The 22,110-nt window shown below is 38.9% G+C and overlaps 2 protein-coding genes across 2 annotated transcripts in view; one reads left to right on the top strand and one right to left on the bottom strand.

The window, feature by feature from the left end:
* The window catches only part of LOC133521593 (SEC14-like protein 2), a 34,438-nt gene extending 12,670 nt beyond the window's left edge, over positions 1-21,768 (bottom strand). The window contains exon 1 of the mRNA XM_061856630.1: positions 21,604-21,768. Coding sequence (XP_061712614.1) covers positions 21,604-21,660 — 57 coding nt within the window. The 5' untranslated portion in view covers positions 21,661-21,768. The remainder of the gene's footprint in view (positions 1-21,603) is intronic.
* Positions 519-11,366, top strand: LOC133521590 (armadillo repeat-containing protein gudu). Its single transcript, XM_061856628.1, has 7 exons — positions 519-1,482; positions 2,479-2,785; positions 6,370-6,715; positions 7,070-7,292; positions 7,797-7,957; positions 8,320-8,534; positions 11,015-11,366. The coding sequence occupies exons 1-7, from the start codon at positions 881-883 to the stop codon at positions 11,144-11,146; spliced, it is 1,986 nt and encodes a 661-aa protein (XP_061712612.1). The 5' UTR covers positions 519-880; the 3' UTR covers positions 11,147-11,366.
* Positions 21,769-22,110: the final 342 nt, after the last annotated feature.

The raw sequence follows: 22,110 nt of genomic DNA, 5'->3' as shown, positions 1-22,110 counted from the left end.
AACTAATCCCAAGATTTGGCGTAGGTATAATTTATAAACTCTATCAGATCCATACTTGACGTAGCACGGTATGAAATCATAGCGTGGTTCGTTCGCTGGAGGCGTTCGTTATGTGTACGATCAGAGGGTCAGTTGCATACCTACATGGGAAGCTTTCACTGCTCGGTATTTTGATCAATTATAAAATAAGGTAATACTTATTCCCTTGGATCTTGACATACATGCGACATTAAGGTTGGCACCTGTCTTGTTTATATAGCCGCGCTACTCAGGCACTATAGGGCGCCGCTGGCTGGCGCGGTTGCACAGAGCGGGTGAGTGGGTTAACGAAAAATAGTTTTTTTGTATTATTTGTATGAGCAACGCTAAATGGCGTGCGCCTGCTCCGTGCATCCGCGCCAGCTAACGGAGGCCCTGAGGAGATACTACCTAAGTACGGCCTTTTGCAGTGACATTATATCTAGTTCTTTAAACCTGATTTTATAGGCAAACACATGAAAACCAATTAAAAAAAAAAGTTTTATGCAACCATGAAATGAACCATCATTTTTATTGCGCAATTTATTGGTTATACACCTTATTCTGACAGTTTATTATATGGTGCTGAAATTAGGTGCGCATATAAAGATGATGATTTTTACCTGTACTTAATCTAGGTATAACCAAATTAGACACAAAAATATTTTTATCGTGAGAATAAAATATAACACTGCAAATTACGAATACGTTTACGAAACGCTAACTGGTATTTGACAAAGCAAGGTTGCCAGGCAACCTGATTGACTAAACGTCTCTTATTACGATAAATCTGGTTTCTATTTTATTTTTATATTCGTATCGAGAGACTTTCTAATTTGTATCACATATTAAATCACGAATCATGGCGGAGAACGCAGATAATATTTCAACGTTTAGTGTAGATGGCGGGCAGGACACGGTCGGCTTGCCACGGATCGTCATGGTCACAGAAGGTTCTGACACTTCAGCGTCATCCCCGTCTTCCACGTCCTCTTCTGAAGACAACTGGGCCAACCTAATCAAGTCCTCAGAAATACCGCCAGAGTACTGGCACATACAGAAACTGGTGAAGTACATGAAAGCTGGCAACCAAACAGCGACGATGGTAGCGCTTTCTTGTCTGAAAGACCACGACTTGACTATCGAAGTAAACCAGAGAGCTATCCAGGAAATCGGCGGGTTGGAGTTGCTTGTCAATTTACTTGAAACTCGCGACCTATGCTGTGTTTTAGGAGGATTAGCTGTATTAAAAGATATAACCCCTAATTTTGAAATAAGGAAGAAAGTTACGGATCTCGGAGCGATTCCTTTGCTAGTAGGTTTGTTGTCAGACCCGGCGAGGGATGTGCAAATTCTTGCAGCGGAGACTATTGCCAATTTAGGCAAGATTCGGAAAAGTAGAAAGTTCTGTCGGAGATTCGGAGGGTTGCCGAAGCTGATTGATTTGCTGGATATCAAAGAAAGGTAGGTTTACCCAACAAAACAATCTATCTAATGGTTGGTGACCCTCTAGCATACCTTCCATTTTCGCGCGCGATTTCATACATCTAGCGCGACTTTAAGTATGGAGCCGCGCGCGAGAACGCAAGTTATGCTAAAGGCTCCTCTACACGATGGGCCATCATACTGGCCCACTAAGCTGGGCCAGCGTGTAGAGAGGGTAGTGGTGCCGGATGGCATATGGTGCGGCGGGATGGGGATGGGATGGCCAGGGTGTCGGTTTTTCGTCCGCATATCAATGGTGGGCCAGCGATGGTGCGTACGCACCTGCACGTGTCCTATTCCATAGTGCGTACTTTCAACCATCGCATAGCAATCTTGCAAATCCAGCACTGGGCCATCGTGTATAGGAACCGTAAAGTGTCATAATAATAGATAAGTAGGTAGGTCACTTAATGTCACTATACTAAGACAAATATTAGGAACGTACCTTTTTTTAACTTGGAGGAATTAGGTTCCCTACCTACCTATACATAAATTGCACTTTCTTAATGCCTGAACTCCGACGATTTTAGTTATTCGTATTTTGTATTATTTTTATCTTTTCGATGTGAATATTATTTAGGCATGTACAGCTACAGTTGTAGAAACCGATAGATTATTGAAATAGTTCCAAATCTTGATAGCCTTGAAATAATCTTTGTTACTTTTACAAACATTATGCCATATCAAAATGAATAATCAATCAGGATTTAATTCATAGGTGTAAATATGTAGGTGTATATTAGAGTAAATATCTAATCAACAGAAGGCATGGAAGTTATACCTACGCACACAAATGTTTATATGATAACTAGTATTAATGATTACATAGTATGTTACTTAATAACCCGAGCCCTTTATTACTTTTACATCATTCTCGCAATATCTACCGTACCAATAAATTATAGTACCAACTTAAACATAATTACAAACTAACTGCTGGTGCTATGTAGCATTTACACATTTGATACTTGGCAGGTATCTCGTAACGCCTCGGGAAGAGCTGAACCAAGACGAATTACAGTTCTTAGACATCGCTCGTGCGGGCGCCAAGGCTCTTTGGTCCATGTCCTCCTCCCAAAGAAACCGAGAGGCCATGAGAAAGTACGGCATGATCCCTCTCATCGCAAGAATCTTGAAAACCATACATTTGGACGTAGCCATCCCGGCCACTGGACTTCTGCAGATGTGTACGAATGAGACCTCCTTCCAACTAGCCATACAGACGGAGAAGATGGTCGATGATTTGATAACACATTTGGCCAATGAAGATAAGGATTTAAAGGTGGGTTTATAGTTCCTTCAACTTCGCTGTCAAGGTCGAAAAACATTATAGGTATTAATCGTGAACGATTATCAAGTTAATCAATGTTCATGGGTAATCTTATATTAATCTTGTTGTACCTAATCGACTAAGATATAAATTCCGTTTCGTTTTTTGGAAAATGTTCAAAATAATCAAAATGGTGGAAATTGGCATACTTAAAGCATTTAAGTGCCAGTAAGGGTCTATGGCGCTTTGAACATTGTGAGTTCGCTGTGATAATGCACGCCGGGGCAACGTAGGAATTTGAATAGTATCGTTTTTTTAAAAACTATTTATATAATTGAAAAATCGGCAGACGTAATTGAAGTGTACATCATTATTCACTATTTGTTAAAATGTTATGTCTTAGCGTTGCATAATAAGGGAGTTTATACGGATTTTAACTCAAGAAAAGGGTTCACGGAAAAAATATTTACTTGTGATACGGTATGTGTTTTGAAAACTCAGTACACCCAATTAAAGAACAATTACCAAGCTAAAATATTGTTTACAGAACGTTATTGTTTATACAACGTTCAAGCATGCTATAGCGACGTAAAAACAGCGAATTTGGCCTGGTAGGCCCTTTAGATAAGCGATGCTCTGGCGAAATGCTTCATTACCTAGTTGGTTACTAAGTTCTGTTACTCGATTTGCAACCTCTTTATTTCCGTTAAAACAAATATGCTACCGAAAAAATAAAAAATGACAATGTGGTGGATTTGTGAGCTATAATTATATACCACACATAACGCTTATCTCGTCTTATCTATAATGAATTGGGGCCTAAAAGAGAATCGTATCGCAGTAATTGCGTTGCACAAATGTAGGCACCCGCCAAACATGATTTTGAAGTTGCTTGAAAACCTAAAAATCAACAAACAATTTGTTTATCGCACAATTAATAGATACAATAGTACTCAGAGCTTCGATGACCGCAAGAGGTCTGGAATCTGGAAGACCACGCACCGTTCGGACCCTAGCTTTCCGTCCCAGCATAAAGGCAGTGAAGGCGAGAATTGCAAGAGACCCCGTCCGGAAACCACGGGACCCGGGTACGTCCTTAAACTACGTCCAAAAGAGAGGTATGGGCATTGTGAATTTCATCTCGCTTTGTGTGGTAGGGCACAGCCAGTGGATGTCATTCCAGATCTAGAGCAGAGCCCAACTGGGGAAGTACCTCCACCTTACAGAAAACCGCAGCCCAAATAACACTAGACCCTACTCATAGTGTTGTGTTCCTGCCGGTAAGTAAGGTTGCCAGAGCTCAACGAGGGGGAGGCGGGTTTAGGATCGGCAACGCGCATGTAACTCCTCTGGAGTTGCAGGCGTACATAGGCTACGGAGACTGCTTACCATCAGGCGGGCCGTATGCTTGTTTGCCACCGACGTAGTATTAAAAAAAAAAGCAAAAGTTGTTGGCAATACAGATGTCTGTGAAGAGAAGCTCCCTAAAAAAAGTTATCAATGAAGACCTTGGACTACACGCTTACCGCAGATAAAATGGTCATTTGCTTAATGGACGATTAAAGACTATGAGGCTAGAGAGAAGTCGCGTGCTATTGAAGCGGTACGCACAAAATGGCCACCGAAAAATACTATTTACAGATGAAAAAAAAATTACCATTGAAGAATGTTGTAACCGCCAGAATGACAGAGTGTATGCAAAAAACAGTCAAGAGGCGATTGCGGCTGTTCCGTCAGTGCAACGAGGCCATCATCCCGCTTATGTGATGATTTGGCTGGGTGTGTCATACTCAGGGCTAACACAGGTTCATTTCTGTAAAAAAGGTGTGAAAACTGGGGCCAAAGTTTACCAGGAAACCGTTCTCGAACCAATAGTGAAGCCCTGAAGCCACACCCTATTTCAAAACCAGCCATGGGTCTTTCAACAGGACTCAGCTCCTGCACATAAGGCAAAAACAACTCAAGCCTGGTTTCGAAGGAACAAAATTGACTTTATTGCCCACGAAGACTGGCCGTCCTCCAGCCCGGACCTTAACCCCCTGGATTATGCCATATGGCAGGTTATTGAGGAGAAAGCCTGTGCTAAACCCCACACAAATCTTGACTCCCTCAAGCGGGCCATAAGACAGTGACGGAATTAGACATGACAATCGTGCATGCCGTTATTAATGACTGGCCTTGTCGTTTGAGGGCCTGTGTCAAGGCCAGAGGAGGCCATTTTGAACGATATTGTCATATGTGATTCCTGATTTTGTGTAATTCATTTTAATATATAGTTTATTCAACTTTCGTTCGTATATTTTATGTAGATAAAGATTATTGCAGTAACATAATTTAGTAACCAAGTAGGTACAATCGCGATAAATTTCAGATCATTTGAATCAAAACACGGCGTACAATGTGTGACTATGTTGATAAATATCAAACGCACCGCGTTCCATCCGTACCCATATGTCCTTACCGGTTTATTTTAACTGATTACCTCATATTCTCGGGATATTTTATATATATGTATATTAAGCAGGTCAAATGTTATAAAACTTGGTAAAATGTTATATTATACAATGTATCCACTGACCTCAATTCATTTGTAAGTTAAGCCTTACAAATAGGTAGTAAATATAGAACTCACTCATAAATTAATATTATGATAACGGAAATTGTTTTGCCAACCTCGCCGCCAGACGCTCCGGCAGACATTGACTCCGTTGCATAATTTACGTGTTTTTTTACTCGTAAACCGTAACAAACAATTAAATTGTAACGCAACATTCATTATTTACTCTGTTTTGTTTTCCTGGTGAGAGTAGGTACTAGGTGCTAAGGTAGTCAAGACTTCAGAAGATAGGTACAGTCAGCATCCAATAAGATTTATTGTTACAGAGAGGTAAAAAAGAAAAAAAAACGTGCTGCTTAGTTTGACATACAACAGATGGCGCTGTACTGCGCAATATGTTATGTGGTCACTGAATTATCAATCGTCAACTTTTAACAATCAGAGGTACCCCAAATTGTATGATGCTGTATAGCGCCATCTCGTTTAGATGTCAAATTCGGAGCACGAAATTGTCTTAGATTTTACACTTCTTACTCAATCAATATATCTTTGCCATATACACACCTTTGTTACGATCATATATATAAGCTTCTATAATCTGAGGTTACCATAGAAATAAGTAGGTATTTATCTATTTGAAAATTAGTAGGTCTAATAGGTAAGGTAGGTAAATCTATGCTGTGTTGTTAACCAGAATTTTGATAGATGATATGCGTACTCATTAAATAATCGAAGTAGGTACCTATCGGCAATACGTATAAGTAAGTAAAAACGTTTACTTTTACAACGCAATCCGTACCTACCTATAACAGTCCGCATTTTATAAATGTTAACCGCTTGTCTGTGTATTAACAAGATCCTGGCCGAATTTCCAGTCATTTTTTCTTCTCAATCTCTATACACTACATCACAACCGACATTCGAACATTTCGAACCCGCCGTTTTTGAACACCACAACCCAACTTACATGAACATTCTAAACAAGCGGTGGTTGAAAAAAAAAACAATGTTAGACTTCTAAATTGCGATCTGATTTCAGACATATTGCAGCTTGGCTATCTACAAATGCGCAAACGATCCCATCACTAGAGACATGATCAGAGAAGCAGGAGGTCTAGAGTTGCTCGTAGAAGCTGCTGCAGATTCTTCAAATAGAGCAAATAAACCTCTCATGGCGGCTGTGACCGGGGCTCTATGGAAATGCGCGAATAGTGAGGCTAGTGTCAAAAGGCTGGATAGTCTTCAAGCAGTGCCTATACTTGTGAAGTTGTTGGATGATGAAAATGATGGTGTGTTGACGAATGTGGCTGGTGCGCTGGCGGAGTGCGCCAAGTCACCGCCGAATAGGGACAAGATTAGGGCCGCAGGGGGCATGCCTATGCTAAGTGAGTGCTGTTTGCATTGTTTGATTGTTACGAACTGTAAATATGCATGCATTGTCGTGAAGACGACACCATTTAGGGTTCAAGAAAATTTGGTTGCCAAAAACGGTATGAAATGTCCAATGTGAAGTAAACCCTAAATGGCTTAACAATTAAAGTCAGTTACTTAACCTCCTTGTCGCAATTTAATTTGTAGAAAATGTTAATATATACATATTTTTATTTCGGGAAGTTTTCCTAGGTACTATGAGTAAACATTTGAACAACTGAGACAGTTTCAACCTTATCTAAGTCATTTACTTAGTCCGACAAGAAATTCATTAGGTAGGTATTTTATTATAAGAACATTGATTGCAGTTCACCATCTCAACAACACACATAAGCCTCTCCTTGAAAACGTGCCCCTGGTCATAATGGAGTGCGCGAAGGAAACCAGTTGCATGCTCGAAATAGATGAACTTGACGGCGTTCGGCTCGTGTGGTCCTTACTTAAAAATGATTCCCCTAGAGTTCAGACAAACGCAGCTTTGGCTTTAAGTCCTTGTGTGCAAAATGCGGCGGATTCTGGGGAGATGGTCAGGTGCGTAGGTGAAAGTGAAAGTCTTTATACTTCAAATTTAATCAATGCGTTTATGATTATGAATGCAGGATCTATGTGTGTGTGTAAGAGTTGAGTTGAAATGATTTGGCAACACCACCAAGCACTTTAGTGCCATTACTAAATTTTTAACGCCTGACTTATCTAAACACTAGTGAATATTTAATGTTTTTGTGTTGATTTGTGATGCCATTTTTGTAACATATGACTGGTTTTTGCGCATGGTTCCGCAAAGCAGGATTAGATTGAGGTCTCTTTTCAAAAAAGTCTTTTGGATACCTTTTTCTCAAAACCACTCCACCGAATTAGGTTACTTGACCGTGCTGACTTATCCTTTTGTACTATTTTTAGAAGTGCTCTATAGAGCACAATTGATGTTTGAAACTACTTTAAAGATTAAATAACGCACTTAGTTTTCTTATCGATTTGTCAGGTAAAAATCAATAGAGTAATATTTCGCTGTCTAATTATGTATATTACCAACAGGTCGTTTGTAGGTGCTTTGGAACTAACGGTAGATCTGCTAGACTCTGACGACCACAACGTATTGTCGGCCGTCTGCGCAGCTATCGCCACTATAGCGAAGGACAACGAGAATCTGGCTGTTATATCTGATCATGGTGTGGTTGGGAAACTGTCTAAGTTAGGTTAGTAACGTAGTAGACGTAATGGAAAACTAGCCGGCTTATTTGGTGGTAATGGTGAGTCACAACAAAACATAAATTCATGATAACATAATAAACAAACCTGAAGGTCGGTCCTTCTTTGACAAATTTTCAATTGATAGATTTGAGTGACAAACCGCACGCATGCAACCGACGCAAAAATTTGAATGTTTATGATGCTTCATTATTCAGAAGGATGTTTTCCTTCTCGGTTCCAATCTCGCAATCGAGGCTTTAATAGAATATATTCAGCTTCAAGTCTAGTTCTGTTAAAATTTTAACCGAACCGTTATGATAAAGCTAGAACTGATTTAAGTCATGTTTGAGCGTTACATGCCTTCCAGTGACGACAACCGACGACCATCTCCGAGCCAACCTAGGCGTGGCCATCGCGTACTGCTGCGACTGGGCTCAGAACCGTCAAGAGTTCAACAAGCGAGGCGCCATCACACCCTTAGTCAACTGGATGACGTCGCGAGACCCTAACGTCCACCGCGCGACTGCCCTGGCCTTGTATCACCTATCCTTCTTCTCTATCAACTGCGTGACTATGCATGCTGTACGTTTTTCTACTTCATTACGTACTTAGTTCATAAGACAAAGTTGGAAGTGCACTGCTACGACTGCGTGACTATGCTTGCTGTAGGTACGTTTTTTTAACTTTATTACTTACATAAGACGTATACATAGATGACACTTGAGCGTGGATCACACACATCCACAGAGTACTATTGTTCTGTCTGTGATGGCTACACCTCTCGTTTACTGGATGGTATCATGACTTTCCATGAAGAGGTACTATCGGCCTTAGTTCCGTTATCATCTTCTTCATCAATTGCACGAGGATGCGAGCTGTAGGTAGAGTTGCTACAGATATATGGAAGCGGCAAAGGTATTCAAAAAATGTAAACAGGCACACTAATGCCTTAAGGTACTCAGACATTAGAGATTTGTTTGTTTACAAAGTAAGACGCCTTGATGATGATGAGATTATGTGATAGCTACTCACAAGAATCTTACTCGTATTAGTAAAGATTATATAGTAAAGATCAATGTCAGAGTCAATGGATAACTTGAGTGATATCAAAGTACCTAATATTCAGTCCTCACTCCTCAGTCATCATCATTATCATCATACTGTGATTATTATGATAACCATGACATGAATCATTTAAGTACTATAAGGTCACAGAAGTCAGTTACTTATTTTTAAACCTGTTATGATATGACGTCTTATCTTATGACTTTTAAAAACGGCGATTTCAACATTTCTCAAGAAATTAACCGGTTTGAAATATTTTCGTGTTATATAAAACTTATTTTACAGTACATACGGTGCTACTTTACCGTACTAGTGCGATAATTAGCACATTACGTAACTGTGTCCAAAATTTAAAATTCATATATACTGTAAAACGTTGTACGATACATGTGCGAATAGGTAATTCGCAACTCGTGTCGATTTAAAACACTCCCTTCGGTCGTGTTTTAATTTATCGCCACTCGTTACGAATTTCCTATTTTTCGCACTTGTATCGTAAATAACTATTACCCACCAGCTTCAAAATAATTAGTAAGTATAATTACTAGGTATCTTCACCAAACAAGACAAAAGAAGTTACTACTTATATTTAAATTTAGGTAATTTTCAAGTAGACTTGATTTAGGTACTACCAAAGAGAATTGATTATGAGAGGTAAAACCTAAGAAAAAAACGTGCCCCGTAGTTTGACATCCAAAACAGATGGCGCTGTACTGCGCCATATGTTTTACGGTCACTGAATTCTCAAACGTCAACTTTTGACAATCAGTATTACCGCAAAATGTATGGAGCTGTACAGCGCCATCTCGTTTATCTGTCAAATACGAAGCACGAAATTGTCTTAGATTTTACGCATCTTACTAAATATATCTTTGTTACTAGGTTCCTACTTATTTCAATACATTTTTTACGAAGCGTACAAAACCCAAAGTGAATTGTTAAGTAATAAATTACATTACATATGTTAATATCCATGATATTGTTATTTTAAATGTATGAGTACCTGGGTTTAAATAACGCAAGGGCCAACCATAAAACATCACAAGGTCTATGCTGGGTACCTTCCACTATTAAAATTCATCGTGGGCATCAGCCATGAGCTGTTGTAAGGCTTACATAACTGTAACTGTATAACATTATACATATTTTAAGATCTGAACATACTTTCTTGGTGCAAACAACTTGGTGCGAACAACTTTTTTGGTGCAAAATTGAACTTGTGTGTTTATATTGACAATATACTCTACGAGTATTAATGATTTCGAATCTTTCTCCTTATGCGTAAGGCGCACCACACATGAGCTGAAATTATGATTAATCAATGGTTACGGAATAATCTCAGACATTGTCTATGGCTACTAATTTGTTATAAGTAAAAATTATATGGTGCACCTACAAGGTAACATTTCTGAAAGCTTATGTTCTATAACTATAGCTATATTTGCTGGAACCAAAGAGACATTTAGATATTTAACAAATTTAACACATATCAGTGAAAAAATAAGGATCAAAGTCAAATGGCGTTCTAAAAGTTTTAATCATGTGTCGAAAGACGGCAGTAAATTTACGTGGCTCCAAAGTTTTCTTTGGCAATACACCTCTATTCCAAATTATCTTTGCTAGAACTTGGTGGAGGGACTGCCGGGACTGGCTAGTTACCCCTTCTCCGCATAATGGATCTGTGATATCCGGATCGACTTCACAAAAATGCTCAGAAAACTAACCCGGTTATTCCAATGATGCCACCACCATTCCGGTGTATGAACGAGGCCGCGCTATGCACGTATGCGACGTGCAATATGAAGACCGCCCAACTGGGATAGATTTAAAGCGATAAAGATAGTTTATTATTCAAGTAAGCATATTTCAATGCAGTTATGAACGTCAAATAAAGCTACGCCCTAACCCTACACCTGAAGAAGTGAGCCAAGAAGATTTAAATCCCCCCTCAATCTTTAATTCGGCTACCTACTTAATCAATATTTATTTCGTTCCAGGCTGGCGTTGTCCAATTCCTGCTTGAAACCATTGCCTCCAAGGACCCCATTCTCCAAGAAGCATCCGCTGGCTGTTTGTGTAACATAAGGAAACTAGCACTCGCTACGGAGAAAAGCAAATTGAAACAGTAACATTTTTATAACATCAATGGCGTAGCTTAGAGCAAAGCAGGCAAAATGCCACAGGCCCCTGGCCCGAGAGGGGCGCCAATTTGACCACCAGGCCGCATAGCCAATATGTAAATCGCTTATGCTCCGTAGCGAATGAAACGCAACTGACACTGTTACACTAATATGGAAGAGCGATAGAGAGACAAAAAGCGTTTCGTTATCGTAGCGATAGCGATTTTCACCTTGGTTAGGTCGACTGGTCTTTACTCAATGGATTTGCTTCCGGTCTCAGTTGGGATGGTTATGCCGATGAATCTGGGTGCCTAGCCAAGGTGTGGATCATAAACGATTGGCATGTTGGCTACGCACCAAAGTCGGTAACTAAAGTATCATCCTATCATCGAATTCGGAGCTATCTATAACGGGTGTATAAAGTTACTCTAGAATCCCGTTTCACGAAAGCTTGTAATCTGTAAAAACAAACGGAAATAACTTTTAAATCAATTAGATAAGTGACTTCCTCATTTCTGAAAATAACTTAAAAGTTGGATAATTCCACGATTCACCATTTTTATGTTTGCGTGTGCCTTTTGTTCATGATGCAAAATGTTGTACCTATTTATTTATATTAATTGACACTAAAACTTGCAATGAATGAAAAAAAAAACATTCAATGAATTGTGTGTCGCATTATTTTATCGTGAAAAAATTTTGTTACAGAATACAGACCTTCGTGAAACGGGCATCAGGCCTAATGTTAATCATGACAATTTTTTAATTGTAAATAAAATGACGATATTATATTATTTTGAGATACAACTGTGATGTTTTAATAACATAGCAAAAGTTAGTTCGTTGGTTTACATTGTTTCAGATGTTTAAAAACATTAACATTTTATACCGCATAATGTACAGAACGTATAGCACCATCTGTCAAATTCAAAGCGCGAATTTGTTTTAGACACTTTACACCTCTTATAAAAGTCAATATACCTATCTTTGAGAGCATACTTGAGTCGACCAACTGGACGCCGTCCTGTCGGTCATCCTAAATATCGTTGGGCGGATAGAGTGGAGGTAGACCACCGTGAGCTCGGCGTCGGCGAAAGCTGGGCTATAACCGCGAAAATCGAAGTTCGTCAATTGCGGGCATTTTTCTCTGTCACTCTAACTACGTCTTAGTCTGAGTAAAAGAGAAAGATCCCCGCAGTTTGCGAATTTCGGTTTTCACGGTAGGGCCCCTGGCGTGAATTCGCTCTGGATCGTGCAAAATGGCGAATTGTTGTATTGGAGGCCAAGACTCATTTTGGGTCATCGCGCCAGCCAAGTGAGTAAACTGTACTTATAGTAAACACCCCTATGAGGACTGGCACCAATAATGGGACGGTATAGACAAATCTTGTAAAATAAGTACAATCAGTTTTTAAACGCTGGCAACATTTTACCATAAACAAGAGCAATAGAGCTACTTACTTTTAATTTTTCATTCATATTTGTTAGTTTGAAAATTAATGGCGCTATAGATCCCATGACTGGAGCAAACAACATAGTTTTAATTTGTTAATAATATTGAAACAAATTACAGCATCTTTCATTGAATACATATTAATAGAGGACGTATAAGACATTCAACTTTTAACGCATAAAGCGGTAGAAATTTTACAGATGTCGATGAAATATCAAAAATACTCCAAATTTTCTCTTAAATGTCCCATAATTAGTGCCGTCAACAATATATTTATCTTTATTTTTACACATTGTAATGCCAATTAAGGCTTGCACCAGAGGAAGCTCCTAAGTTTTTCCTGTTACACTAATCTGCTCTGAATAAGGTTTTTCTTAACATTTCAAAGGAAAAACGTGTTTAAGTACCTATTCTCAAGGTAGACATAAAAGGACTACAATGAAGATAAGACAAGGTAAATAATTCATAAGTTCCGTACCTGTCTGACAAGTAAAGTCATTGTATTTTGCTTTTTGTTCAGCAACTAAGAATAAATAATGATGATGATTGATGACTTAATGACGATGTTGATATGTTGATACTAAACAAAAAGTTATGACTTTAGTCACATTTCAGTTTTTATTTTTGTATTTTGCATGGCTTCTAGGTTTTTGCAGAAACAACTTAACCTATAATTTTTAGAGAATTTGGGGCTCAACGGCTTGCCGCAAAAAAGGATCATCGACCTTTTTCCTTATCTACTTGTAAGAGAATACCTACATACGAGCATTTTCACGGCATCCTAGTCTAGTCGGTAGTGACCTAGTGACCCTGCCTGCGAAGCAGGATCACTACCGATCAGGGCAGGCGTTATACATAGTATCTTATATAGAAATTCGCAAATTGCGGGGTTCTTTCTCTTTTACTCTCACGTAATTAGAGTGACAGAGAAAAATGCCCGCAATTGATGAACTTCGATTTCGCGGTAGGCCCCGGGATCGAACCCCGGTAAGGGCAATTTATTTGTGTGTTTATCACGGATGTTAATCAGAAATCATCATCGCATTTAATTGTTCTTGAGTTATGAATGTTATCTATGTACCTAAGTATATAGTTATCTATATAAGATACTATGTATATCACCGCCTAATACCTATAGTATAATGATACAAGCTTAAGTTTTGGGCTAGATCGATCTGTGTAAGGTTGTCTCCAAATATTTATTAAGTAACAAAATTTATTAAATGATAGCCAAAATTGTTGCCATTTGGCGCCACTTGCACCATTCCACCAAGCCGGGGTTAACCGGTTAAACCGTTAACCCAGTGTCAAATTACACCGGTAACCATTATACTTAACTCCATTTTTTACCGGTTAACCCGGTGTCAAATTCTACTGGTAACCATGGTAGCTCCAGGTTTAACCGGTTAACCTCGGGTTAGTGGGATGGTGCAAGTGGCCCTTAGAGAATTAAAAAACAAATGCTTTTAAATGTGACACAGCTGACTGGCCAGTGTTTATGACGCGGGTACTTTTTTGCAATTGCAACCAGACGCTGATGAACGGTATTACGCAAACTGCGAGCTGCGGGTTCCTAACCTTGCCGGCGAGTGTTGCAAGCGCGGTGGCAATGAAATGCATGTCAACACCCATAAAGACAGGTGCAGTTTTGTAGTGGTGCATCTTCTTACGTTATAGTGAAAGTATCTTTATTTAGCCGATGCAAGCTCCGTTAAGCCCCTGCTCTACTTTTACTTATATATGTACATATTATAACTAACGTAGTAGTAATTGGAGCTTACGCGTCGAGATATATTTTACTTTACTTTTTTTAAGAAAATAATTACTGTCCAGCATGTCCGGTGACTGAAACCGGATTTTTTGCCTATATACCAAGGTTCAGTTTTGCTCTACATACAACCGGAATTTCATTCGGACTTTACCGAAAATACAGTTTCGGCATGGCCCGAAAGTTCGGCGGTTTTTGGCCCAAACCGACCTTTTGGCCTAAACATAAGTTAATGCCGAAACCGACACTTCGGACGATCGGACATCAAAAATAATAGGTACTGACATGAATTTATAACAGAGTAAAACCCTTCTCAAATGAAAAACATATTCTACATAATTCTCTCGTGTTGCCCATCAGCTTAACTACTTACGAGTAAGTCTTATTTCCAATCTCTAATTAGAATGTTATGATTATGAATTATGATGCAACTTAATAATCCCCTAATAAAATAAAAATAAATGTGATCGCTTTCGACACAAGTTACGAGAATTTTCAAATATACCGGACATTATGTCACAGTGCACCGCAACGCATCAATGATGGCGTGATGTCACAATTTTCTAAAGCAGTAACTGGCATTGCCGTTTCTCTGCACATGCGTTTTAAGCAGTTATTACATCTATGTTTTTTGCAGGACATTTTCTTGGAGAGGTGGATGAAGAAAGATAAATGCAAGGTAGATGTAGGTAGGCCGGGCGCATACCATAATTCGCTATATTTAAAGATTTTTTAAAAACAATTATGGCCTGGACGGGAGTCCTTTAAGCCAATTTATAGAAAAAAAAACAGACACCGGGCGGGTGCTGGCGTTATTATACGGCGAAGTGTATAGTTAGTCATGAGTTAGTCCCATTAAAAAGTTTCATAATGATGGTAATATTACGCAAAGCGAAGGAGAAAATGCAATGGAAATTATTGGAAAGTTGCACAACGCAAGCTGCAATCAACTTTTATAACGCCACGGCACTTAGGTAATTCGACATCTGGCTAATTTAACAATATCTACGTGAAATGATCGTTTTGAATTGCCTTACTCCAAATGAGACATGCATTAGAGCTGCTTTGGTTCTTTTATATCAAGCGGGTTCGGTCAAATTTACGACTTTTTAGTTTTTACCGTGAAAATGATGATTGCGCTCAGGTGCAAGCAGTTAAACTTCTGTTCCGAATAAAAAAAAACAATACGGTTGGAGATTTTCCTTTATTTTCATCTAACGGGTTTGAACAATAAAACATATTTTTAGTTCAAGTTAAGAATAAATTTTCTTTCTTCTACATACCTATAACCTTATCGAAGAGATTTAAGCTAAATTTAGACAACGTTTTTTAATAACTTTCACCTATTAGTTATGGGGGTCAGCCACCCGTCCGAGGTTTTGGTTGACTCGCAACGACCAAGGATGCAGTTGCAACACATTAGCCTCTATAGCTACCGTTTTTAGCGCTGTGGCTCTAAATAAACAACAATGTTTACCGAGTTACACCTTACTAACTTAACAGTTAGTCAGCAAAAACTACGATTTGTTTACATTTTTTGCATGTGAACTTTTATGACTTATTATTTTTAATCTATTTTCTGATCTAGCGGAGTAGTAGGCAATTATATATTCAAACACACAGACTTTGCCAGCAGAAAAAGGCGCGAAATTAATTTTTTTCTATGGGAGGCGATTTATTTTAATTTGCCGTTTTTTTCTACTGACAAAGTGGTGGTGCCAGAGTATATCTATCTGTACATATACTGAAACACACCCAACTAGTCGGTAGAAAAGGACGCGAAATTCGTATCTTTTATGGGAGATCAACCCTTCGCGCCTATATTTTTATGAAATTTGCCGCCTTTTTCTACTGACACAGTGGGTGTGAGAAGAAAAAGGCGGCGTGGAAAATTTGAATTTTGTGCTTTTTTCTACTGACAAAGTTATTTGACCGGCTATTTATTGATTCAACTATTGTTTGTTTTTCAAAAGAAAGCGTCAATGCAAAAATAAAAGGACTAGATCGGATAGGGTACTTCACTCTCTAATGTTAGTATAGTCAGCAAACGAGCAGACGAGCATAAGCAACACCATAGGAGCCACTTAAGCGTTGCCGACCCTTGAGAACCCTATATACCCGCTTCTTGAAAAATCCCATGTCGTAGCGCAAAGGAAATACCCCAGGAGGCAAGTCATTCCACATTCCGCACGTTCTAGGAAGAAAAGTTAGTGTTTTTTCCAAAAGTCATCCGACAATTCCGACATCAATGTGAGAGCGTTCTTACCTTTTCATGGTTCTAGATAATTTTTAAATGTTCGTAAGGCCTTCGTTTTAAATTTTTAACATTTTCTTTTGCAATTTCCCAGGTGGATCAAATATAAGAAAATCCAGCTTGTATTGACACCGTCAACATTGCAGTTATGCACGAATGCGTCGAGAGATGTACTGTTCATTGCATGCTTGCATAGTACTTACATAAACAATGACTTAACCATGCGAACTATACAAGTTGTCCCATCCAATGGGCATAGAAAATTTGACGTGGAGGAAATACCTAGGTAAGGTGCTAATGATCACCATACTGATAAGTTGGGTGTGTTTGGGTATGTATGTTCACACAGTTAAGTAAATCTTATTGCAAGCGCGTAAGGTCCTAGAATGGTCAGTGAAGAGGAAGAGTGTTGTTGTTAGTTCCTATACACATTTCTCTAATCATGGGTAGGTATAACCGCGAAAATCGAAGTTCGTAAATTTTGAGAAACTAATATCTCTGCCGCTTTAATTACGCCGTCATTAGAGTAAAAGAGATGTTCGAAATTTGCCTGCGAACTTCGATGTTCGTGATAAACCCTTTTGTTGCTTCACTAATTTGAAATTCCAAGCAATCGAATTGAAAAAATGTTATTTTTTTTAAAGGTCAAATCTGTTACATTATGTGATGGTTTATTTCGTTGTTTTTTTAATTATGGTGCATTACAGCATTACTACTTATCAACTTATGCACTATGTAAATACCTAATAGTACACATTCTTGGGATTTTTTAAAGCTATATAACTTAATTTTAGGCCTATATTTAAAGTGGGACTTTGTCAGACGATTTTTGGGGTTAATTGGTTTCAAGTACCAAACACCCACCTTGTAAACGTTTCTATGACGGTAGGTTGTCCATGCTTTATTTTTAAAGGTGCGTACATACCAAGCCAACGAACGCCAACGAATGGGTTTCGTTGGACCTGTCTGGACGACTCAACAAACGCCAACGACCGTTCCATAATCATTCGTTAGCGTGTACCGGTAATCCGCTGCGTGGCGGTATCATTTGCCTGCGTATACACCAGACCAACGAACGCCAACGAAAGATATTCGGCGTTGGCTACCGCACGTTCCCGCACGTTCGTTGGTCCTTGAAGATGTGTCTAAATAACGCATCTTCGAGAAAAAACGAATGTGCGGTAGCCAACTAAGCCAACGTTACTAAAAATTAACAAAATAAAGTTATCGTTACTCCACTCTTTGTATTCCATTGTTTATGTTTTTTAGTTTGAATCTAATCTTTTTTAGATTATATAGTCACTACACTCTGCCACTTCAACAGCTTCAAATGAGCTTTCGTTTGATGGCCTTCGGCATCCAGTCCACGCCGCCGCCCGCATTGGGCTGATTGCTTCAAATCCTTTGATGTTGCCGGCTCGCTGCGGATCGCTGGCACACGTCAATAAACAATGGTTGGCGTTTGTTAATCCGTCCAGACACAGCCAACGAAGGCCAGTGAAACCCATTCGTTGGCGTTCGTTGGCCTGGTGTGTACGCACCTGAACGAGAACCAACGAGCATTCGACAGCGAACACTGAAATACGTTAGTTGGCATTCGTTGGCTTGTTGTGTACGCACCATAACAGGATGGTGCTGCAAAATAAAGACCTATCATTGATGCCCAAGGGACAAAAATCTACCCTACATGTCATGTATTTAAGCATTAGTTAGGTTTCGTAATTTTCATGACACTTGCTCGAAAAAGATCATATTTCATGCAGGTGTACTGAAGGACAAAGGCTTATATTGTTCCCCCGAGGGGGAGGAGTGCTTTTTTTCACAACCCATAAGGAGTGTGAATGTCATCGAAGCCTCACGGAAGTGAGCAAAGAAGGCAACAAAGTAACAATTCAATGGATAAAGGGGCATAGTGGATCAAGAGGAAACGATGCAGCGGACGAACTGGCCAGGAAAGGCTCAGAAACGCCGGCATATGGACCCGAGCCCATCATACCCCTACCAATATCCTATATACACAAGCAGCTAGACCTACATCACAGACAACTGCACAATAAATACTGGAATGAAATGGACACATGCAGGCAGACCAAGGATTTTCTACCGGAACTGAACCACAAACTCACCAAAATACTACTGAAAACACCTCGACACCAACTACGTAAAATAGTAGGATTAATTAAAGGACATAACACACTTAACAAACACCTACACAATATGGGTAAAACAGACAGCCCCATGTGCAGAGCGTGCATGGAAGAAGAAGAAATAACAAAACATATTCTCCTAGACTGCAAACAGGTAGAAGTATACAGGAACAAATACCTAGGGAATCCGTGCACACTAGGAGAGGCAATTAGCAACCTGAAAACTTTGCTAGGCTTCGTGGAGGAGCTGGGGTGGTTAGAGTAGCGCTACCTCGTTTCACGCAAAATAGGCACAATGGTTGTCGATTTGCGGAAAATGCCCAGAAGCACTAACTAACTAACTAACTATTCAGATTTCCTAGTTTTTTTCGTTTTTTTAATTGATTTACTGCTGTCAAAACCGTTAATTTTATGTAAATATAAAAGCGCACATTTTGGGTACATGTAATTATAGTTAAATTAAAGGTATTTTACAGCTAAATAAAGATTTTCAGAAATCTTGTCTGGTGTGCATAATTTTCTCTCGATAAATATGTAAAAAAATTATGATCCCCGCAAATAGGCCTAGTCACGTTAAAAACAATACATGCAAAATTCAGTCAAAAGCTCAAAACCAGTGCGAGACCCATCAATTTCCATAAAGCCTCAACCATGAAGTGTTTGGGGACACCTCTTTAGAAAATTATTACTCGTTCTGTCTTAACAAACTAAATCCCCGACGGGATAATCCTTTGTCTATTGCTAAGTAATGTTATTCTATTATATCATAATTCATAATCCATTAGCATTTATTAATCGCTATATTCTGTAATAAGTAGCTACACTTGCCAAACATACTCAAAAGAAAAGCAATCTGGTCCCTTACAATATTATTATTAGAATTTATACACAAAGTGACCCGACGTAACAAACTTAGGTAGGGTGTTTTGCCAGAAAGACGAAAGATCTTCCGATAGAGTCAATAAATTCTTGGCTAGGGTCCTCGATATCCTTCCTACACGCCGACCCGTGTATCCGTGTTCTTAACCCCGGCGGCAAGGTCCCGAATTACACGAACCCGTCAAAATCCGTTTCCGAATCTGCATTAGGCTCCGGATCTGCGATCGGTTCCGGAGCCGCGGTTCTCGGCTCCGCTCGGGAATTGAAAATGTACACTAATAAATAGTCAATCCTCACCAATAGAAATTTACGAATAATGGGTCGGATTATCACTACAATACAATAATATCAGGACTTACTCAGGGACGTACCAAATGACATGTAATGTAACTCAAAGGGCCTACTGCGAACACCGATGTTCCCAAATTGCGGGCATTTTTCTCTTTTACTCCAATTAAGGCATAATTAGAGTGACAAAGAGAAATGCCCGCAATTTCCGAACTTCGGTGTTCGCGATTATAGCCCAAGTACCTAGAAGTAAACTGCGTGTTACAGCAACGCACCGTATTCACGATCATGTCATTGTTGTTAATTTTAAATAATTCACGGACAAACACATGTTTACCGATGATTACTAAGATCTATCGGTAATGAGTATACTTATAGGTAATGGTCTTGGGTAGGTACTAGGTACTAACCTTACCTTATGTGAGTAAAGTACCTACTTCGCATGAGGTACACCACCAACTAGTTAAATAATTCATGTTGCGGTTGATAGTTATTATATTCATTATTTTCACCACATCCACACCAGCTCGTAATGGCTTTCTGTATTCTTCAAAAACTGATAAGTAAGTTGCATTCTATCCACAAGAGAGGCAAATCAGACGCAAAGTTTGTTTTATTGTATGGTTGGTGGAATTGACTTTTAATTGATGATTTTGAATGATAAATGAATAAATGATTAATAACATTCAATTGGGTTTGATTTAGAATATTTCACATGCAGTTATTATTTTCCTTGCGTTGGTGTGGATGTGGTGCAAATTCTTGATTTTACTCGGTAGCAAACTTTGTTCAACGCTCGTGCCTTAAAAATCTTAAAATCCTTACAACGCTGAAGATTCCACTCTTTGAATCACTCGCTAGCCTCGTGGTTCAATTTTGGAATCTTTCGCTTGCTGCAGTATCAATATTAGTAACGGGATTAAACCCCAACTTAGCTCTTTTGTAAATTAAAATAATATATTCCTGTACGATAGGTTGAGTGTTTTAGAGCAAGTGAGGATGATAGAAACATTCATATTTAAAGGTCCTCAGCCCGCCGTAACCATATACAAGGCGAGCCAGAAAAATGGGTTAAATTTAGTCAAAAAGTAAGTACTACAATCTCAACAATTTTGAACAACAACGAACATCAGAGCATGAGAAATGAAAAAAATATTAAAGGTAAGTAAGGTACACAAACTATCTAATGATTGTCTCTGGAAAGTAATAAACCAGTTATAGGAAAGTCTCCACAGTTGCCTCTTAAAATAACATTAAGTAAATTGTGCCAACTGTTGGTAGTATCCTAGTATCCCGATTAACACCGAAAAAAATAAAAAATACCTGGTTTGTCGCACTTTTCGTTTTTGTTGTACACAGTGTAACAGCAAGTAAATACATTAAATTGTGTACATGTTTTAGTTTGGTTCTGTTTGTAATGTACCTATTTGTAAATTGTGTATTTTTGCAGCATCCGAATAAATATTTTATCTATCTATCCTATTTCAGCGGGGTATACTTAAGTAGTTCAGAGGAAACCGTAAATAATTTTAAAGCATACTCATTAGATACACTTGTGCTAACCTGCTGTTTCAAATGCCGATTCTCTTTGTGCGAGTATTGTGTTTGGTGCTGGTCCCATTAATTTTAATTATCTAAAATTACGCTGATAACTGATAATCACAAAAATAAACGTACCTTCATCAACGCGAAGCGCTGGTCATCGTCGATTCCCACAATCGGTGAAACAGGCATCGTTTTGATTATTTGTTGTGTAACGAATCGTAATGCTTGACGATATTCAACGCGAAGGCTGAGAAACGTGCGGCTTCCGCGGGCGTCCACGCTCAACTGGCGTTTCGTTTGTGGAAATAAAACATGAATGACGGCGCGCCGAGTGCGCCTACGCATTGTTTGGACATAAAGGTGAAAATTACGTTTCTACTGAGAGAGGCAGAGAGAATTATACTATACGCTGTTTCCCTGTCCCTCTTAGCAGTGAGATAACAATAGAAGAAACGACGAAAAAGTAGATGCCGAAGTTACAAGGTTTGTAAACTTTATATCGAAATTCTCATGACTTAAATCAATTTTACGATTCCGTGTGATTACCTCTTTCAAAGTATGTATAGGTATAAGTTGAGGACCAAGGAAATATGATATATTTTGTTACTAAATATTTATTGAAAATAGTACATTTTACAG

Source organism: Cydia pomonella, chromosome 9 (genome assembly GCF_033807575.1).
Source record: "Cydia pomonella isolate Wapato2018A chromosome 9, ilCydPomo1, whole genome shotgun sequence".
In the NCBI taxonomy this organism is placed as follows: domain Eukaryota; kingdom Metazoa; phylum Arthropoda; class Insecta; order Lepidoptera; family Tortricidae; genus Cydia; species Cydia pomonella.
This window is presented reverse-complemented; position numbering and strand designations above follow the sequence as displayed.